The sequence below is a fragment of the Anolis carolinensis genome, chromosome 3 (assembly GCF_035594765.1).
Source record: "Anolis carolinensis isolate JA03-04 chromosome 3, rAnoCar3.1.pri, whole genome shotgun sequence".
Lineage (NCBI taxonomy): Eukaryota > Metazoa > Chordata > Lepidosauria > Squamata > Dactyloidae > Anolis > Anolis carolinensis.
This window is the reverse complement of record NC_085843.1, coordinates 255,741,707-255,762,629: the sequence shown is the minus strand read 5'-3', so window position 1 is coordinate 255,762,629 and position 20,923 is coordinate 255,741,707. Positions and strand designations below refer to the sequence as shown.

Here is a 20,923-nt window from a genome sequence, read left to right as displayed (position 1 = left end):
GACCTGAAGGCTGCCAGGTTCGAATCCCACCCGGGGAGAGCGCAGATGAGCTCCTTCTATCAGCTCCAGCTCCATGCAGGGACATGAGAGAAGCCTCCCACAAGGATGGTAAAAACATCCGGGCGTCCCCTGGGCAACGTCCCTGCAGACGGCCAATTCTCTCACTCCAGAAGCAACTACAGTTGCTTCTCCAGAAGCAACTACGGTTGCTTCTGACACAAAAAAAAAAAGTCAAAAGATTTCATGGCTGGAAACTGTGGAGGACCTCTGAAGATGCCAGTCTTTCAGTGCAGTGAGGCACCAGCACTCTTTGGCAAATAAGGCTCAAAATCGTATAAAACCACAACTCCCTGAGTTCATAGCACTGGGCCATGACAGTTAGTGTTGCTAAACTGTAATAATTGTAGTGTAGATGTATCCATAGATGATTTGAAGGCAGCTTGAGAGCTTGATGTTTAAATGATGCACACAGAAACACATATTTTAAACTGTGTAGTCTGGCTGTGTATGGAAAAAGTTCTTGAAGTACCTCTGAGGCCCCTTCCACACAGCTGTAAAAATCCACATTGATCTGGATTATATGGCAGTGTGGACTCAAGGCCCTTCCAGACAAGCCCTATATTCCAGAATCTGATCTCAGGTTTTCTGTTTATTACAGATTATCTGGCAGTGGGGACTGATATAATCCAGTTTAATGCAAAAAATCTGGGATATAGGGCCTGTCTGGAAGGGCTCTCAGATAACCCAATTCAAAGTAGATATTGTAGATTATTTGCCTTGATATTCTGAGGCCCTGAGGCCTCTTCTACAGAGTTGTATAAAACCACACATTATCTGCTTTGAACTGGGTTATATGGCAGTGTGGACTCAGATTACCAAGTTCAAAGCAGATATTGTGCACTATCTGCCTTGATATTTTGGGTTATATGGCTGAGGACATATATGACAGGAAGCCCTGATGTGGACTGGTCCATGAGGTCACGAAGAGTCGGAAACAACTGAATGAATAAACAGCAACAAATGGCCGAGGAAGGGCCCTGACACTCACTGAGAAGTTGGTAGCATCAGCTTGCATAGCCTTATGTCTGCTTCATCAGGTGTATCACTCAATGTATCTACTGAAGTAGACTTCAGTCTAGGGAAGCTCTCCACTTCAAAGATGCTACAAAATCCCTTTGCATATTAAACGTATGTTGGAAAAAGTATTGTTGAAGCCAGAACTTTCTGTAAACGAGAGCCATTTGCCTGCGATGAGAACACTGCTACGGGTGGAGTCAGCTCCAGTGGTTCTCAACCTGGGGTCCCCAGTTGTTTTTGGCTTTCAACTCCCAAAAAAACTGGCTGGGATTTCTAGGAGCCGGAGGCCAAAAACATATGGAGACCCCAGGTTGAGAACCACTAAGCTAGGCCATGTTCTCCTCCATGAGAAATTGCGAAGACAAAGGAAACGTGCAAAGGGGAGCGCGTGAGTTTCTTTTCTGGGCAGGAGGCGGGCTTATTATCTGATGCTCAAAGTTGGGGAGGGTGTTCTTAGAAATGGGCCGGGGAAAGCCGTAGCCAGGCCCCCGCCTCTCGGGAGGAGCGTCTCTGTCTGTAAACAAAGGGCGGGCTCGTCCCTCTGACGCTTCGGGCCCCTTTCGCTTTGCCTTCTCGCCTCCTCCCCCCCCCCCCCCCGCCCCCGGTGCCCACGCCTCGGCCCTTCCCTTGGAGTCCGGAGGCTCTGCAGTCACAGCTGCCTGCAAGTGGGTCGAAAAAGGGCGAACTCTTGCACAGCCACATTCGCCCCCAAGGTACTCCTTGAAGACTCCAGAGATGGAGGGAAAGGGGCCAAATGCGGTGGGAAGGTGGGGTCACGCAGGAGCAGCGACTCCGCAGGCAACTTCTGGCAGACCAGCTTCATGTATTTTTGTGGCCAAGTCTCTTTCTTGGCAGGGTTTCACCCTCGAGGGAGGCACCAGTTTGGAGGGAGTAAAGTTTGGAGTGACACCAGAGATCTTGTCAAACTCTCCGGCTTCCATAGCATTAGGCTATGCCAGTTAAAGTGGTGTCGAGTTGCGTTACTTTTCCAGTGTAGAGATCCGCCCTAGACTAGCCTTTCAACTCCCCATCCCCCTTTCCCCGCCCTCCAAAATTCAGGCAAACCGAAAGGCCTCCGACGGGGAAAACATTCCCAGGGATTGGCTGCCCTTTCTCTTGCGCCGCCCCCCACCCCGCGCTCTTCTCCGCGGCAAACAAACTTCGCTCGCGATGGCTGTATTTCCAAGGCGGGGGAAACCCAAGTCTCCGGCCTCAGCTGCCAAATCCCAAGTTTATATCTTTTGGAGTTTTCTAATTTCCAAATAGATATTTAGCAGGAGGGGTTGGGAAGTTAAGGAACATCGAGGACCAGATGTTTACTCCAAATTAAGACCCATTTAGAACCCCCGGTGGCGAAACGGATTAAACCGCTGAACTTGCTGACCGAAAGGTAGGTGGTTCGAATCTGGGGAGCGGGGTGAGCTCCCACAGTAAGCCCCAGCTTCTGTCAACCTAACAGTTCAAAAACATGCAAATGTGAGTAGATCAATAGGTACAGCTCTGGCAGGAAGGTAACCGTGCTCCATGCAGTCATGCCGGCCACATGACCTTGGAGGGGTCTACGGACAACACCGGCTCTTCGGGTTAGAAATGGAGACGAGCAACAACCTCCAGAGTCAGAAATAATTAGACTTCATGTCAGGGGAAAACCTTTACCTTTACTAAGCCCCATTTAAAATAAATCTAGACTACAAATGTTTGCCACATACAGTAGAGTCTCACTTATCCAAGACTCGCTTATCCAAGGTTCTGGATTATCCAAGGCATTTTTGTAGTCAATGTTTTCAATATATCGTGATATTTTGGTGCTAAATTCGTAAATACAGTAATTACAACATAACATTACTGTGTATTGAACTACTTTATCTGTCAAATTTGTTGTATAACATGATGTTTTGGTGCTTAATTTGTAAAATCATAACCTAATTTGATGTTTAATAGGCTTTTCCTTAATCCCTCCTTATTATCCAAGATATTTGCTTATCCAAGGTTCTGCCAGCCCGTTTAGCTTGGATAAGTGAGACTCTACTGTATGTATGTTCTGTGATCTTCCCTGAGTCCTTTTCAGGGTGAGAAGGGCGGAATATAAATGCTGTAAATAAATAAATAAATAAATAAATAAATAAAAATGCAGTTTGACACCACTTTAACTGCCATGGCTTAGTGCTATAGATCCTGATGCTTACACGCTGTAGGGATCCAGTTGTTACATGTGAGTTATGATTGGAAAGCTCTGCACCAAAGAGTTGCTGTGACAGCAGAGAAAAAAATGGATTGGTTTGTTCATTTTGGGGGCGGGGATCCAGCTTCTTTATAGGTAATAACCTGCACTTTGAATTGAGCCCAGAAACTTGTCAGAAGCCAGTGGAGCTGCTTCAGCAGGGGCGTGGTATGTTCCCTGTAGCTAGCTCCAGTTAGTAATCTGACAGCTGACCATTGCACTAGCTGCAGTTTCAAACCGTCTTCAAAGGTAGCCCCATGTAGAGTGCATTACAGTAGTCCATTCTGGATGTAACTAAGGGCAAGTCAGGCTTTTCGAGGTACGGTTGCAGCTGGTGCACAAGTTTTCATTGTGCGAAGGCCCTCCCAGTCACTGTCAACACCTGAGCCTCAAGCGGTGAGTCCAGGAGGGACCCCCAGACTGCAGACCTGTGTTCCCAGGGGGAGTGTAACACCATCAAGCTCATGTTGCCACTCTATAACCCGATCGGCCTCGCGACTGACCATGAGGACCTCTGTTTTGTCTGGATTAACTCTCCGCTTGTTGGCCCTCATCTAGTCCATCACATCTTCCAGGCACTGGTTTAGGACTGGGGAGCTTCTCTGGAATTCGGAGGAAATAGTAGTAGAGGGTTGTTGTATGTTTTCCAGGCTGTATGGCCATGTTCCAGAAGTATACTTCTGGAACATGGACATACAGCCCGGAAAACATACAACAACCCTGTGATCCTGGCTATGAAAGCCTTCGACAACACAATAGTAGTAGAGTTGTGTGTCATCTGCATAGAGATGACACCCATCTTCAAAACACCGGATGATCTTGACCAATGGTTTCATGTAGATGTTGAAGAGTATGGGGAAAAGAATGGAACCTTATGGGTCCCAACAGGTCAAGGGCCAGGGAGCTTAAGAACAAAAATGGAACAATAGTCACTTATGATTGGAGGGATATTGATGGATATTTGGAATACAAAATATATTGATACCAAATAAAGTTCCAAATGCAGTTTGGAGCTTTTGTACAAAAGAGCTAATTTTTTTTTGAAGGGCTGAGTACTTCTGAATAATCTGTATGCTTTAATCCATGGGCTGCTATTGTTCAGATTTCTATTCTCGGAAGTATAGTTTCCTTTGGCCTGCAATCTTGTAATGGAAATGAATAGTTAATAATGCTAAAAGAGTGGCAATAACATGGAATTAAACAGGATATAAACTGGGGAAATTCATTTTCCAGTCATGCTAGGATTTGGAAGAAAAAAAACTGAACTGAAATTGGAACTTTATCTACAGCTCTATATGATTCAGTATAGTTCAGTCTGTCTTTCTGTGACAGAAGAGTCATTTATTTTGCAAAACATGGAACTGCCATCATATAATGTTTGTTCAGGCTGCCGTTTCAATTCCAAAAATTCCAAAAATATGGAGTGTATTGTTTTTGCATAACAGTTGGGTAGAAACATTCTCTTTTTTGTCAATGTTATCTGAACTATCTGAAATTACAATTGTGGAAAATATATTCATATTATACAACTGGTATCTTATTTTTCAGTAACATTTTATACGCAATCATGGAAATGGAATGTGAGTAAAATATTATATCTCTTTTAGGTCTCCCCCTCATCTTCTCTTTTCTGCTTGGACCTGGAATGCACTTTTTTTACAGTGAAAAGTTTGCCTGCATGCATATTTTGTGTTCCCACTTTAATGTACTGTTTTTCATTGGGTCTGGCTGTCGTCTCATTTAGAGAATTCATTGATTATCTTGCTTTCTTTCACTCCTTTTCATTTTGCATGTATCTGGGAAAAAATGCCTATTGCCCACTGCTGAATAATATGAGCTTTTTCCCAAGCTTATAACATGTTGCAAACCATCACCTATTCCAAGAGTGAACAACCTGTCTTTCCAATACTATTGAACCTCAAGTCCCATCAGCCCTAGCTAGTATAGCAAAGGTTGAAGGATTATGAGAGCTATAGTCACTGAAATGGACATTACCTATCCCCTGATCTGTTTTCTTCTAAATGATTCTTGATAAGGACTGAGTGACTACCCACTCTAAAACATTGTCAGGATATTGTAGATAAAAAGGATAGTCTAAGCAATTTTAGAAGACTCAAACCCAAATCCAGTTGCTCGTCTCATGTAGAGAAGATGAATTGCTGAATGGTAAGTCACCATTTATGTAAATATTGATTCAGTGGAGTAGCCATGGTGAGTCTGACTGAAGTCATAAAAATTCATTGTGAAAGGTGTATGTGCATATAAATGTTAATTATTTTCTACCATTAGAAGAACAGGGGTAAATGGAATGCGAAAAACCATCTGTGGTAAGGCAATAAATGTATGACTCGACACTTATGGTTATACCATGTTCCTCATTCATGCTGCCTGTGTAGTAGGAAGAAAACAGGTATTTCTTATATTGTAGTTTCATTAAACACTATTCTGAACAGTGAAAAGGCACCAAAGAGATCATCCTACTGGTTGGCAAAATTACTAGTCTCGTGAAATATGAATGATGGTTGGCTAAGGTGCCTGCAGAGTCTGTGGTCAATATCCACTTGAAGCTGGCCATAGAATCACATTTGAAGACCTAGAGATGCCCAGAGAGGTATTCTCTCTAGCAATCTCTAGGTTTTTCAAGATGATTGGAGGAAGTTGACCACAGAGTGACCTGGAAAGAACATTTTAAATCAAATCTGCTAATAATTAAATCCACAAAAGTTAAATCCACAGATGTGGTGAGATGACTGTTACGATCACATTTCAGGATATAAGACCCATGCCCTTATGATATATAAGAAGATATTCAATCCGTCCAGTTGAGATGTTTTGAATTTGTCATCTTGACACGGGCCAGTTTTGATTTTCTTTTACATCGAACAAATTTCCAACTACAGTAGAGTCTCACTTATCCAACACTCGCTTATCCAACGTTCTGGATTATCCAACACATTTTTGTGGTTAATGTTTTCAATATATCATGATATTTTGGTGCTAAATTCGTAAATACAGTAATTACTACATAGCATTGTGTATTGAACTACTTTTTCTTTCAAATTTGTTGTATAACATGATGTTTTGGTGCTTAATTTGTAAAATCATAACCTAATTTAATGTTTAATAGGCTTTTCCTTAATCTCTCCTTATTATCCAACATACTCGCTTATCCAATGTTCTGCTGGCCCGTTTACGTTGGATAAGCGAGAGACTACTGTACTTTCAGTACTCTCTGGTAAACATGGGAATTTGACAAATTAAATATGTTATAAGTGTTTGTAGAAATTTTAACCTAGTTAATACTAATTATTACAGTGAGTGACAATTTTTAAAGTTTGGATGTCAAAATCTTTGGAAGTTAACAATTAAATTTAAATCTGTATCCATTATCTTGATGATTTTAGTTCTGTTCATGAATAAATAGATAAGTGAAAGACAATTTAGTCCTTACCAGTCTGCTCAGAAGAAATCTCTACCAAGTTCAATGGAACTTACAGACGTGTGTGCAGTTCTGCATTGTTAAAAAAAACCCATTGTGTTTCACATGCAGGCAAAGATATAATATTTCCATAGATCATAGAAATGTAGGGGATGGAAACACCACAGACAAAAACTGAATGTTTTAATCTTCTTCCAGCACAAGACTCTAAATCTGTACCACCACCTCCAGCATATTCTGGCCCTGGCTATCCAGCTGCCCAAGCCCAGTATGGATTTCCTCAATATGTACCTGGATCTGCTATTCCAGGTAAGGAACAGGGTAGAATTTAGTTGAAGACATTCATATTTATATGATAAACATATTCAGAATGTTGGTATGTAATTCTTTAGTTACCTGTAACACTTACCACCTTATCTCTCTTCCAGTGGTTCTCTCCTTTCCCCATTTGACTTCTGTCCAAGTCAGAGAAATAGGTTAGGCTGAGAGATGGTGACTGAGTCACACTGTCACCTCTTCCTGTCCTCATCTCTTACACATGGGATGGAATGCATTGCCTTTTGTTCCCAAGTCACCATTTCACAAAACCCAACACATCACGCTAGCCACCACATCACATATGCTCTCAGCTTGCTGATGTTTGTAACTGGGAAATACTCTGTGCACCCTCTTAAAGCACTTTGCTGAAAGAAAAAGTCAGACAATGTGACAGGTTGAGAACCACTGCTCTAGACCAGTGATTCCCAAACTCTAGTCCAGTGGTTCTCAACCTGTGGTCCCCAGCTGTTTTGGCCTACAACTCCCAGAAATCCCAGGTAGCTTACCAGCTGTTGGGATTTCTGGGAGTTGAAAGCCAAAACATCTGGGAACCCACAGGTTGAGAACCACTGCTCTGGTCCTTCAGATAATTTGAACTCCAACACTCAGAAGTCTCAGCTGCTTAGGCCAATGATCAGTGATTCTGGAAGCTGAAGTCCAAAATACCTGGAAGACCAGAGTTTGGGAAACACTACTCTAGACTTTCAATTACTACTGTTAGGTGTGGTGTCATCAAAATTGTAAATATTAAAAAAAAATTGACCGTTGTTTTCAGGATGTTAATGGATTTTCCTTTCTATCTTTCATACTCAACTATTTTTTTTCAATTTCCCCAGGTCAGCCAGTTGCCAATGAAGGTGTCACAGTCCAAGGTCAGCTGACTACACCAGGGCCAATAATTTGGATGCCAACACCACCTCCAGTTCCTAAATGTCCACCAGGGTTGGAATATTTGTGCCAGGTAATTGATTGCCCTTTTGTTTTCATTTTGTTCTGATCAGCAGGTAAGGCCAGGAGACTGCAAAGATAGCCATCACAGTTGCTACAGCATATGTTAATTCTGGCATTCCAGGACTGTGATACTTCCACTGAGGAATTGTGTCGATACAATGGAGAAAAGAGTTGAATGGGAAAGCAAACCTATTACTTGTGTTTAATCGATCCAGGAAGTAATATGTTGATAAATTTGTTATTGGTTTATTTTTACCCATTTTAAAGGCATTTAGTTAAAAATTCACTTTTCATGATGGAAAAATAATTCGCTCTCTATCTTCTTATGGAATTTGAATATGAAATGTAGTGACAAGTATAGTATAAAAACAATTGAGCATTTGATTTCATGCAGATTATAGAAAGAGACATCGGACATAAAATAATGACATTTCTGTAATGTTCCTATCATTTGTTTCAGCTTTAACATTTACGACTTTTCTCTTTTTAAAACATTGTAACAGATTGATCAGATATCAATTCAGCAGCAGATTGAGCTGATGGAAAGTATGTATCAAGCTACAGCATTTTCACAGTTGGGGAAATAGAGAAATATTCCATTTCTGGGTTTTGTTTGTAAATTAGGGGCATTCTTCTGTATTATTTTATAATACTTATTAAAACTGTTACATCTGTAAAGTAGCTTCACTTCAACCTGGGAGAAGATCCCATTCTCATCCTGAAATGTTTTCCCTTCCCCATGTGTTTACATTTTGCACATGTTTTGAATGCATTTTTCTAAATAGCCTACTATTAAAATGTGTTCATTTTCCCTGTTGGGCAAGCACTTAAAATGTGATTGTGCAGACCCACCCACCCCGCGCCCAAATGAAGTGGCAAACCCAGTACATTTGTGTTGTCAAAGGCTTTCATGGCCGGAATCACAGGGTTGCTGTGTGTTTTCCGGGCTATATGGCCATGTTCCAGAAACATTCTCTCCTGACGTTTCACCCACATCTATGGCAGGCATCCTCACAGGTTGTGAGGTATATTGGAAAAAACTAAGCAAGGAAAGTTTATATATCTGTGAAAGGTTCAGGGTGGGAGAAGGAACTCTTGTCTGTTGGAGGCCAGTGTGAATGTTGTATTACCGTGGACCTTCCACAGATATATAAATCTTCCTTGCTTATTTTTTCCAATATATCTCACAACTCTGAGGATGCCTGCCATAGATGTGGGCGAAACGTCTGGAGAGAATGCTTCTGGAACATGGCCATATAGCCCAGAAAACACACAACAACCCAGTACATTTGTTTTCAATCTCTGATCATTATTCTTCCTAGTCTACTGTTTTGTTCCTGAGAAACTGCAGAAGCAATCTTGTCAATTGCTTTCTAAACTTATTTTATAGAATGGAGAGATATAATTTTAGAATGGAAATCTGAGACTGATGTTAATGGCTCTGATTAGAATTTTCCAAATATTTTTACAAGTATCTGCCTCAATAACTATATTGTTGTGGTTTCATTTTCAGTGATAAGTGGCTATGAAACCTGTAACAGATATGAAGTCAAAAACTCTATGGGGCAGTGGATTTACTTTGCAGCCGAGGAAAACGATGACTTCACTTTGAATATGTATGGAGCATTGCGGTCATTCACCATAAAACTCTTTGACAGCAGAAACCAACCCGTCATGCAGTTGTCGAGAGCGTTTCACTGTGCGATTTGCTGCTGCCCTTGTGTTTGCTGTTTACAAGAGGTAAACAACTGATCTATCTTTGGGTCCATCTGAAGGTTCCTTTCCCCTTTACATTATTTTTATGAATCTCAAGACATTTGGCTTTTGGGATTCTGTCTTGTTGAGCGCCCTAGATGTTCTTCATTGTTTGCTTACAAGTCTGCAATCATTTTAATAGACCAGAGCCTCTTATTTATTCTGAATGAAGGCAGATTGATACCACTTTACCTGTGGAGTCCTGGCATTTCTCATTTGATATACTATTTGGATTTCTTTTACAGACCATTCTCATGTGTTCTTATGCAATTAGAGTTCTCTAGCAGAGAATTCTAGGTACATTAACAAACTACAAAACCCCACATCACACAGGATAGATCAATGACTTCTTTGTCAAAGTGCTGTAACAGTACAATGGAAATGTGCTCTAAAACTAAGTGGAAAAAGAATGTGCTTTGTATATTTCTGTGCTAGGTAAAAGCATAAGGTTGATTTTAATTCTTAATTATGTTGTCTTTTTCTTGAAGCTGGAAGTTCAGGCCCCACCAGGCACAGTTATTGGCTACGTTAAGCAGAAGTGGCACCCCTGTCTGCCTAAGTTTGCCATCCAAAATGAAGCCAGAGAAAATGTGCTTAAAATGGCCGGCCCTTGTGTTCCATGCCGCTGTTATTCAGATATTCATTTTGAGGTAAGGTAATCTTAAAATAAAAAGTTAGATTACTTTGTTTTCACACACATACATACAGCCATGTGTGCACATGGATCATGCTGAGACAGAGAGGGTCCAAAACAGTATTCTAGCTAATTGGCTGACTTACCTACCTACCTTCCTTCCTCCCACCCTCCCTCTTTTAATAATTAGTTAGAAGCTTGAATAAAACAGATTTCCCCCTACATGTTATGCAGCTTTTAAGATCAAATTAAATATAATAGAACTTTTACAATTTTAACATACAACTTTAAAAAAACCCCAACACGGCAAAACCAAACACAAAAGCACAATTAACTGTACAATAGTGAATATAGTAGCCTCAGAAGCCAAGCCCACAGAAACAAGTAACATGAGGTAAACCTGCCACCAGTACCACATGGACTAAAATGCTAAATTCCTTGCAAATATTGCTAGTCTGATAACAATTTAGACATCCAAGAGACAGTGACATTTATAGTTTGGGATCATTATACAGGGTGTTTGAAAAAGAACTCCCTAGTTTCAGTGTAAATTACATTGAAACTAGAAAGTCTTTTTCAAACACCCTGTACATTTACTGGGATTAAGGGCATAGGATGAATGTAAAAACCTACAAATAAAAAAATTGGGGAAGTGTTAGGGTTAGGGGAATTTTTCTTTGGGAATTTCTAGGTCTTCCAGCAGAACTCTGGTTATCTTCTGCTGGAAGCTTGCTATACAGTCACACTGGAGAACTAAGAGATTCCTAGACAGATGCTTTTATTCAAATCAGTGAATAATCAAATCTTGAAAAATCAATCACAAATGTGGAAGGACCAATGTGATTGGATTTCAGCCTCATGCACTCATGTAAGCATTGGGTAAATTTTATATGACCTCTTCTTTTGTTCCTCTACACATTGCAGCTGTAAGATAAAGTAATATTTCTTGGCCTTTATGTAGAGGAGGGTTCTGTTTACTTTTCAGTGAGAATTGGAGCCTGTACAGTTTTTCTTTGTGACTAGCAACAGAGTATGTGTTAGTATTGGCACTTTGGAATTCATGCAAGTCTAAATATCTCAAAATCTTTTTTGGAGTGGGAAGATACTCTCTATTATGTTGCACTGTTCATTACTCTAAGATCCACTGAGCTATCAGAAGATAAAAGAAGTGGAGATCAATGTGAATATTTTCAAAGTTGGCTATTTTAATTGCGAAAAAAAATCAGATTCCCTATCACTTCCTGCATTAATTAACCAAAAGAGGAAGCAAGTGGGTTCACAATAGCTTGCAGTTTGTTTACAGAGTACAGATTGATTGTCCCTTATTGAAAATGCTTCAGATTTTGGAACACATGTACTTGCATATACTGCACATGCATAATAAGATAGTTTAGAAATGAGGGCTGGAAATCATGAAACTCCAGATATTATTGGATGGAAGTTTTTAGCTTTCTTCGCCATGACTGTGTTGCTTGAATATATAGATAGCTGCACAATGTCAGCACCTGTTTTAAATAATGGTGACAAATGATTTACACTAGTAGTACCATATAGGAAGAAATTTGGGTCTTTTATTCCAATTGTGTGGTTCTTGTATATCAATAGTTGTCATTATTAGTGTTCTTTCTTATTCACTGTATCTTTTTATGTGCTTTCTAACCTAATTTATAAAAAAAAGAAGGAAGTCAATTTGTTCTTACTTTTATTTGAAAATTAGGTGAAGGCGCTGGATGAAATATCCACAGTTGGAACCATTTCAAGACAATGGGGAGGATGGGCAAGAGAAGCTGCTACAGATGCAAGCAGCTTTCAAGTCCAATTTCCAATGGATCTTGATGTTAAAATGAAAGCAATCATTCTTGGGTCTTGCTTTCTTCTGGTATGTATTAAATTAGTGGTGGGATTTTATAGTCTGTTTGCTCTGTGTTTTAGAAGACTTGACAGAAGGACCTTCACATGAATACCTCTTCCCAACTGGTAATCTTTTAATTGACAAGGGACCAAGATGGTGTTATCAGTGTGTTAAAGATACAGGATAGGGTGGCTCCTTGAAGGAAAACTTGAAGAAGTTCCTTTTTGGACTAAAACTGCCAGAATATCTCAGCCAAGATGACTACAAACTTTTCCAAACTCTGCATGCAACTTTGGATGGTTGTAGTGCCTTAAGACCTCCAAGTGTTGTTGTGTTCCTGTGGAGGAAGTAGGAAAGAGTGAGTAGTATCTCCTGTCCACAAAATAATGCCAAGCAAGGGTCTCAGTCTTCTGTAATCTTTCATGCCATTAGCTTCTATGGGTCACACTTTAGTTGTGTCTAGCTGTGCATTCTGTTGTGGACTCATTTGAATAATATGTGTGTGGTGGGTAACTATTGTGAGGTATATGTGAAGGTATTTCTGAATTTCAGTCTTGCTAATGCATGTAATTGCTCCTTAGGACTTCATGTTTTTTGAAAGGAGTGGAAACAGGAACAGACAAAGGAGGACAACTGGGATGCACAGAGCTCACAGACATCATGGTGTTCATGCAAGGCATGGGCATCACAGGCGTTAATTCTGACCAAGTTTACTTTATGAATACTTCAGGATACCCATATTATTCTGTGGTGTTACATATGTACTTTTTTTTTAAAGGAGCTTATTTTTAAACTGTATAAATATGGCTGCAGTCTTGAACACCACTTCTATTATTGCATTCCTCATAACTCTTCACAAATAACTTAACTGAGCAAACTATAGACATATAGGCACATTTATTCATAAAGTATATGAATTATGCTAATATTCTAAAAGTTAAACTGATTGCAAAAGAGAAAGAGGCAAATACTGACCCTCCATTTACCACTATTGTTTCCATCTGTGTTAAAAGGATTTGAAGGAGAGTTGTTCTATGCTTTGTTGATGATTTGTGGCAACCTGAAAGCATTTTTAAATTTTTTCCCTACAATATTTGTTTGGAGGAGGGTTCTCACTGATTTCCTCTCAGGATGTAAGAATGATTTGCATAAAGACATTAGAGATGGACTTTCATAGTCAAGCAGGGGTTCAGACTCTTCTAGTATGTGAGTCATTCACTCAAGCTACCACACAGAAATAGCTCTTGATGGTGTACTAGCTAAGATGAATGCCCATGTTTCAATTTCCCCAAATCTAAATTGTGTGAAATCAGACCCAATGGAATCAATGAATAACCAAGTAGACCAATGGATTTACTCTTGGTGGAAATGACTTTAAGATTTTTTATCCCATATAATTATTTTTGCCACTTCTATCATGATTCTTTTTTACTAACTTGTTTTAATTATCACATTCAATTGTAGTTGTGTTAGCCACATTGAATGTTTTCTCTGTCATACTAAAATGGTTGGCATGCAAAGCAAATGGCAATGATACTGCTTAGGCTTTGAGCAATTTCTTCAAAGAAATAACACATTCCAATGAAACACATTTGCAACCTGCAAAGTCTGTCTCTAATTGTAGTACATTTTCATGTTCAGATTGTCTTTCTAGATCTGAGTGAGTGTAAAAAGGTTGCTGGCATGGAGAAAAGAAATAAACAGCAGTTCTGTATTCAAGATGGCATAGAAAGGGCTGAACCTAACTGTCTGTTTCCATGATGGTTTGCAGTGTCACAGGTGGGGAAGACTGGAGCGTGAACAAGCCATTGCTAAATGCAAGGCTTTTCATACTGCTTCAGTTGCTTGAAAGTGATACAAATAAGATTGAAAATTCTCTTAGAATTTCTCACCAAAATCTGTGCATTCACGCTTTATTAACAATTAGCATTCTAAAGATATTAGAGCTTAAGGATTGGTTCTTTCAATAGGAAAAATTACTTAGGTTTAAATAGCAAATAATGATTTAAATAGCAAACCAAAATTTTCAGGAGGAATATAAGGAGGTTTTCTCTTGAGTACTTTAAAAAGTGTCCTGAAATTTTAAGTCTAAATTATTTTACCAGAATATGCCTGCTAGTGTTTTTCCATATGGGTTGCATTTCTGGTTCAACATCACTTCTGTATGCTGTATGTCCATAGATGTTATCAACTATGGCAGTCAGCTGTGGTCAACACTAGTATTAAAAATGACCTTATTACCATGTTTCCCCGAAAATAAGACAGTGTCTTATATTATTTTTTACTCCCAAAGATGCGCTAGGTCTTATTTTCAGGGGATTCATATTTTTCCATGAAGAATAATTCATATTCATTGTTGAACAAAAAAAATGAACATTGATTCCATACTGTACAATAGTTGTCATCACAAACCAACATAACTAAACCAGACAAACTGTAACAAATTTCTTGTTACTACCATTATTTCCATATACAACTGGTATGTAAGCTGCCCCGAGTCCCTCTGGGGAGAGGGAGGTGGGGTATAAAAATAAAATTATTATTATTATTATTATTATTATTATTATTATTATTATTATTTACATTTACCAATCCTGCATGCTATGGTCTTTTGTTTGGTGGGTGCCGGGCATGCTTCCAAACAAAAACTTTGCTAGGTCTTACTTTCGGGGGAGGCCTTATATTTAGCAATTCAGCAAAACTTCTACTAGGTCTTATTTTTGGGGGATGTCTTATTTTCAGGGAAACAGGGTAATAAAAATATTATGGAACTGCAATGCAAGTGAAAAGAAAAAAACATTTTAAAATTTTTGTATTAATATTACTTCAAAAAATATTACTTTCAGTATTTGTGTGTGTGTGTGTGTGTGTGTGTGTGTGTGTGTTTAAAGGCAAAACTTTGCAACACTCAAAAAGATTAAGTGTCTTGACATGTTTCTGACTGATTGTGGCCCTAAAACAAACCTGTCATGGAGGTTTCTGTATAAGATTTTTTTCAGAAGAGGTTGCCATTGCCTTCCATTGAGACACAGAGAGTGTGACTTGCCCAAGGTCACCCATAGTGTTTCCATAGCCAAACAAGGGTTCAAAACCTGGCCTCCAGAGTTCTAGTCCAATGCTCAGATAACTATTACATCACACTGATGACACTCAAGTCAGTATTTCATCACACTGATACTCTGGCTACTGATAATAGAAAATTCATCCTGAGAATGTAAATAATTATGTTAAGTCAATGTCCATGTTCCTACACAACAAGGAAGTCTTAGTTAGCTTTGGTGGAAACTAAGGTTTGTAGAAATGCATCCTTAGCACAATATATTTCATAAAAAAGAGACATCCCTCTTATTTTTTTAAAAAAATTAAGAAGATCATCATAGAGTTCTTTGACCTGAATCACATTATCTGGATCCAACTAGAGTAGATCCATTGTCCAACTGTTGAATATTGAGTCAATACATAGCTCATTTAGTTCACACTAACAATACGATCTAATTTACATTAACAAGGATTATACTCTAGTTCACATTAAAAATATAATTTGGATTTTACTATTTTTTTAGAGGAATTAAGTGGAAGAAAGGAAAGATGAATGGAATGGAGTATCCTGGGAGTGGTCAAGTCTGACTAACAACAGTGAACTACAGTAATGTTCTATTACTGGCCCTACTCATTTTCTATAGGTCAGGCTAGAATATGTTGTTCACACTGTTGGAGTAGTTTACTTTGTCTGTATACCTCATTGTTCTTAGCAATAACATAATCTGACAGCTAAAGTAAATAAGTCCAGTAAAGAAAATATATATTCATAACTATAATGAAGTACAGTAATTGCTATCTCTCAAGAATATATATTTTCTTTATTGGACTTATTTACTTTGTCTTCTAAGTAATTTATGACACAAGATTTGTTCAGATCACTTTCTAAGGTTGAGAAAATGTGCCATGCCCATAGTAAAGTAATATCCAATATCACAGTACTGAGATATAATAGTAAGATAATATATATAAGGAGAAATCAAAGTAAGGGTATTGAATGAATACTACTACAGTAGAGTCTCACTTATCTAACATTCGCTTATCCAACATTCTGGATTATCCAACGCATTTTCGTAGTCAATGTTTTCAATACATCGTGATATTTTGGAGCTAAATTCCTAAATACAGTAATTACCATGTAGCATTATTGCATATTGAACTACTTTTTCTGCCAAATTTGTTGTATAACATGATGTTTTGGTGCTTAATTTGTAAAATCATAACCTAATTTGATGTTTAATAGACTTCTCCTTAATCATAGAATCATAGAATCATAGAATCATAGAATAGTAGAGTTGGAAGAGACCACATGGGCCATCTAGTCCAACCCCCTGCTAAGAAGCAGGAAATCGCATTCAAAGCACCCCCGACAGATGGCCATCCAGCCTCTGCTTAAAAGCCTCCAAAGAAGGAGCCTCTACCACGGCCCCGGGGAGAGAGTTCCACTGTCGAACAGCTCTCACAGTGAGGAAGTTCTTCCTGATGTTCAAGTGGAATCTCCTTTCCTGTAGTTTGAAGCCATTGTTCCGTGTCCTAGTCTGCAGGGCAGCAGAAAACAAGCTTGCTCCCTCTTCCCTATGACTTCCCTTCACGTATTTGTACATGGCTATCATGTCTCCTCTCAGCCTTCTCTTCTGCAGGCTAAACATGCCCAGCTCTTTAAGCCGCTCCTCATAGGGCTTGTTCTCCAGACCCTTAATCATTTTAGTCGCCCTCCTCTGGACGCTTTCCAGTTTGTCAACATCTCCCTTCAACTGTGGTGCCCAAAATTGGACACAGTATTCCAGGTGTGGTCTGACCAAGGCAGAATAGAGGGGGAGCATGACTTCCCTGGATCTAGACGCTATTCCCCTATTGATGCAGGCCAGAATCCCATTGGCTTTTTTAGCAGCCGCATCACATTGTTGGCTCATGTTTAACTTGTTGTCCACGAGGACTCCAAGGTCTTTTTCGCACACACTGCTGTCAAGCCAGGCGTCCCCCATTCTGTATCTTTGATTTCCATTTTTTCTGCCGAAGTGAAGTATCTTGCATTTGTCCCTGTTGAACTTCATTTTGTTAGTTTTGGCCCATCTCTCTAGTCTGTCAAGATCGTTTTGAATTCTGCTCCTGTCTTCTGGAGTGTTAGCTATCCCTCCCAGTTTTGTGTCGTCTGCAAACTTGATGATCGTGCCTTCTAACCCTTCGTCTAAGTCGTTAATAAAGATGTTGAACAGAACCGGGCCCTCTCCTTATTATCCAACATATTCGCTTATCCAACATTCTGCCTGCCCGATTATGTTGGATAAGTGAGACTCTACTGTATCTGCAAAAATTTTTAATTCCATATTCATAATACCATATGGACAACAGAGGGCAGTGCTGTCATAGTTTATTTCATATTACCTCAACTAGATTGGAATTTCAAGAGTTACTAGCCTCATCTCTTCACTGACAGAATTATATATACCTTATTGAACACTCTGACTATATTTCTAGAGTGACATGATACAAAGAACTGTTCTGCCTAGTGAAGCAACAAAGGTAACATTTCTAGATGTCAAGGCCTTCAAAAACATTTTAAAATATGAACACATAATGATTGTACAAATAAAGTATCAACTCAGTGCACTGGGAGCACTTTACATTGAGGCTGTTGTGATAAACACTTGCTTTTGTTAAACTCAAGGGTGGGGATTATGCAAATATTGGACCCCAGATGTAGGCATGCATATCTCAGCATTCCTAACCAATGGTATGCTGGCTAAGAGTGCTGGGATATGCAATCCAACAACAGAGAATCAGAGAATTGGAAGTGAACCCAAGCTGTATCTGGTCCAACTCCTTGCCATGCGGGAATAGACAAAGCATTCATAGCAGAAGGCCATCCAGCTTCTGTTTAAAAACCTCAGAGAAGACTACCACACTCCAAGGCAGTGTTTTTCACTGTCAAACAGTTCTTACCATCAGAAATTTCTTTTTGTATCCAAATGGAATCTCTTTGCTGTAGTTTCCTTTCATTGCTCCGTGTCCCATTTCTCTGAAGAAACAGAAAACAAACCAGGTCCATCTTTGTTATCCTTTCAACTATTTATACATGGCTATTATGTCTCCTCTTAACCTTTCCTTCTCCAGGCTAAACATACCCTAAGCTGCTCTCCATAGGGCTTGGCTTCGAGACCCTTTATAATTTTGGTCACCCTCCTCTGGACATAGAACACTGCTTCTTAAACTCTGGGTTCTGAGTTCAATGTTGGAATCCTTAAAAAATTAGGAACAGTAAAAGTTTTCTGAACTTCACCTCGTGGATGTTTTAGACATTTACACAAATCTGTTGTGCAGTGTTCACAGTGGATTCTGCAAAAGATGCTTCAACTGTACTTCATAAAAGAGGAAAATCAGCTTGTTTAGCAAGCCTTGCAAATACTGGTTTGTTTTCCAAACTGACACTTCAGAAGACAGGAGCAGAATTCAAAATGATCTTAACAGACTAGAGAGATGGGCCGAAACTAACAAAATGAAGTTCAACAGGGACAAATGCAAGATACTTCACTTCGGCAGAAAAAATGGAATGCAGAATGGGGGACGCCTGGCTTGACAGAAGTATGTGTGAAAAAGACCTTGGAGTCCTTGTGAACAACAAGTTAAACATGAGCCAACAATGTGATGCGGCAGCTAAAAAAGCCAATGGGATTTTGGCCTACATCAATAGGAGTATAGTGTCTAGATCCAGGGAAGACATGCTACCCTTCTATTCTGCCTTGGTCAGACCATACCTGGAATACTGGCATGTTTAGCCTGCAGAAGAGAAGGCTGAGATGAGACATGATGAGGGCCATATATAAATATGTGAGGGGAAGTCATGGGGAGGAGGGAGCAGGCTTGTTTTCTGCGGCCTTGGAGACTAGGACGCGTAACAATGGCTTTAAACTACAGGAAAGGATATTCTACCTGAACATCAGGAAGAACTTCCTGACTGTGAGAGCTGTTCAGCAGTGGAACTCTCTGCCCCGGACTGTGGTAGAGGCTCTCTCTTTGGAGGTTTATAAGCAGAGGCTGGATGGCCATCTGTCAAAGGTGCTTTGAATGCGATTTTCTGCTTCTTGGCAGGGGATTGGACTAGATGGCCCATGAGGTCTCTTCTAACTCTATTATTCTATGATTATATGATTCTATGATTCAGTACATGTTTCATTTTTATACCTATTTTATTTACTGGCATCACATGAACATTTGTCAGGCCAAAAGGGATTGTGAAGAGAAAAGTTTAAGAAGCCCTGTTCTACAGGACTACATGATCCCTGCTTTAGTTAAGCCAAAGGTATGCATATGATCATTACTGCATTTTAATTACTTCTCAATTTTAATTCTTTATGATTACCATATAAAAGGACAACAGTTTGGGCTTGCTTTTAAAAAGTCAGGAAAGGTCAGACATGAAAGATGTGTAGCTGAGCTAGCTATTTGCCATTGCATGCGATACTATACTTGCTAAAAATTCCTTCTGCCATATCAGGGTGTAAGAACAGGGAGGAGGGGAATGAAAATATCATCCCATAAGAATTCTGTACCCACATGAATTTTGCTGCAGTTCCCAAGTCTCTATCACTGCAATATCTTAACACTTCAGTTGAATATTTTAAAATTACCATTTAGGCAGCCAAAGAAAAGGAACAGACACAGTTACCATGGGAATGTAAAAACAGCAAATAAAAGCATTCTAGGTGTGAACCTTTTCAATGTTTCATTTTCTGAAATGCGGGAAATTTGGGAACTATTGGAGAAATTCATTTCGGGGAACAGAATTCTTATTTGAGTCAGTAACGTTACTCACCTCCCCCCACCCTTCAAAGCTACATCTCTGTGCTGGATTACTATTAAAGGTTCAAGAACCAATCCTTTGTTTATAGTGGCTACCCTACTGCCCACATACTATGCAAATAAATATTTGAACTGAATGAGGCAAATGCATACAATATATTACCATATTTTCAGTATCTAAACTTCTGGTGCCCCTGGTGGTGCAATGGGTTAAACCACTGAGCTGCTGAATGAAAGGTCAGCAGTTCGAATCTAGGGAGTGGGGTGAGCTTCTGCTGTTAGCCCCAGCTTCTGCCAACCTAGGAGTTCGAAAACATGCAAATTTGAGTAGATCAACAAGTACCGCTCCAGCGGGAAGGTAATGGCGCTCCATGCAGTCATGCCGGCCACATGACCTTGGAGGTGTCTATGGACAACGCCGGCTCTTCAGCTTAGAAATTGAGGTGAGCACCAGCCCCCATAGTCAGACACAACTAGACTTAATGTCGGGGGAAACCGTCAGTAAGCTTCTGCCATATCACTAAGACTGATGGGCCAGAGGTTGAAAAAATTGATTTGTGGAGTTCTACATGTTCTTACACGTATGGCCAACTGAATGGATAAGAGATAAGCATCAGGCTTCTAAACGTTTGACAAACCAGATTCTTGCACAGTTTCCGTAATTATAAACATTCAATGAAAGGAGGGATCACATTAGCACGACACTGAATTACATTGTCTCATGTTGAGTCACTTCACAAAAAGAACTTGTTAGGAATCTTATGCTCCCTACGTATCATCCCTTCCATTATTTTATGAGTGAAATATGTGTACCCAAGCAACATTCAAGTGTGTTTA

At 39.6% G+C, this 20,923-nt stretch overlaps 1 protein-coding gene across 2 annotated transcripts; it reads left to right on the top strand.

The window, feature by feature from the left end:
* The first annotated feature begins 1,645 nt into the window (after positions 1-1,645).
* LOC100557449 (phospholipid scramblase 2) lies at positions 1,646-13,834 on the top strand. 2 transcript variants are annotated; one of them, XM_008120057.3, is made up of 9 exons: positions 1,646-1,790; positions 4,847-4,878; positions 6,936-7,046; positions 7,892-8,016; positions 8,510-8,552; positions 9,520-9,746; positions 10,250-10,411; positions 12,113-12,274; positions 12,829-13,834. In XM_008120057.3, the coding sequence occupies exons 2-9, from the start codon at positions 4,866-4,868 to the stop codon at positions 12,943-12,945; spliced, it is 960 nt and encodes a 319-aa protein (XP_008118264.2). In that variant the 5' UTR covers positions 1,646-1,790; positions 4,847-4,865; the 3' UTR covers positions 12,946-13,834. The 2 variants fall into 2 exon arrangements, with proteins under 2 accessions (XP_008118264.2, XP_008118263.2); XM_008120056.3 differs by lacking the exon at positions 1,646-1,790 and adding an exon at positions 2,016-2,467.
* The last annotated feature ends 7,089 nt before the right edge of the window (positions 13,835-20,923 follow it).

What these genes read in the sequence shown, in the direction of transcription:
- LOC100557449 (XM_008120057.3), top strand. An exon ending in ACCTGGATCTGCTATTCCAG is followed by an intron (nt 7,047 to 7,891) that starts GTAAGGAACAGG and finishes CAATTTCCCCAG; the next exon opens with GTCAGCCAGTTGCCAATGAA. An exon ending in TTGGGTCTTGCTTTCTTCTG is followed by an intron (nt 12,275 to 12,828) that starts GTATGTATTAAA and finishes ATTGCTCCTTAG; the next exon opens with GACTTCATGTTTTTTGAAAG.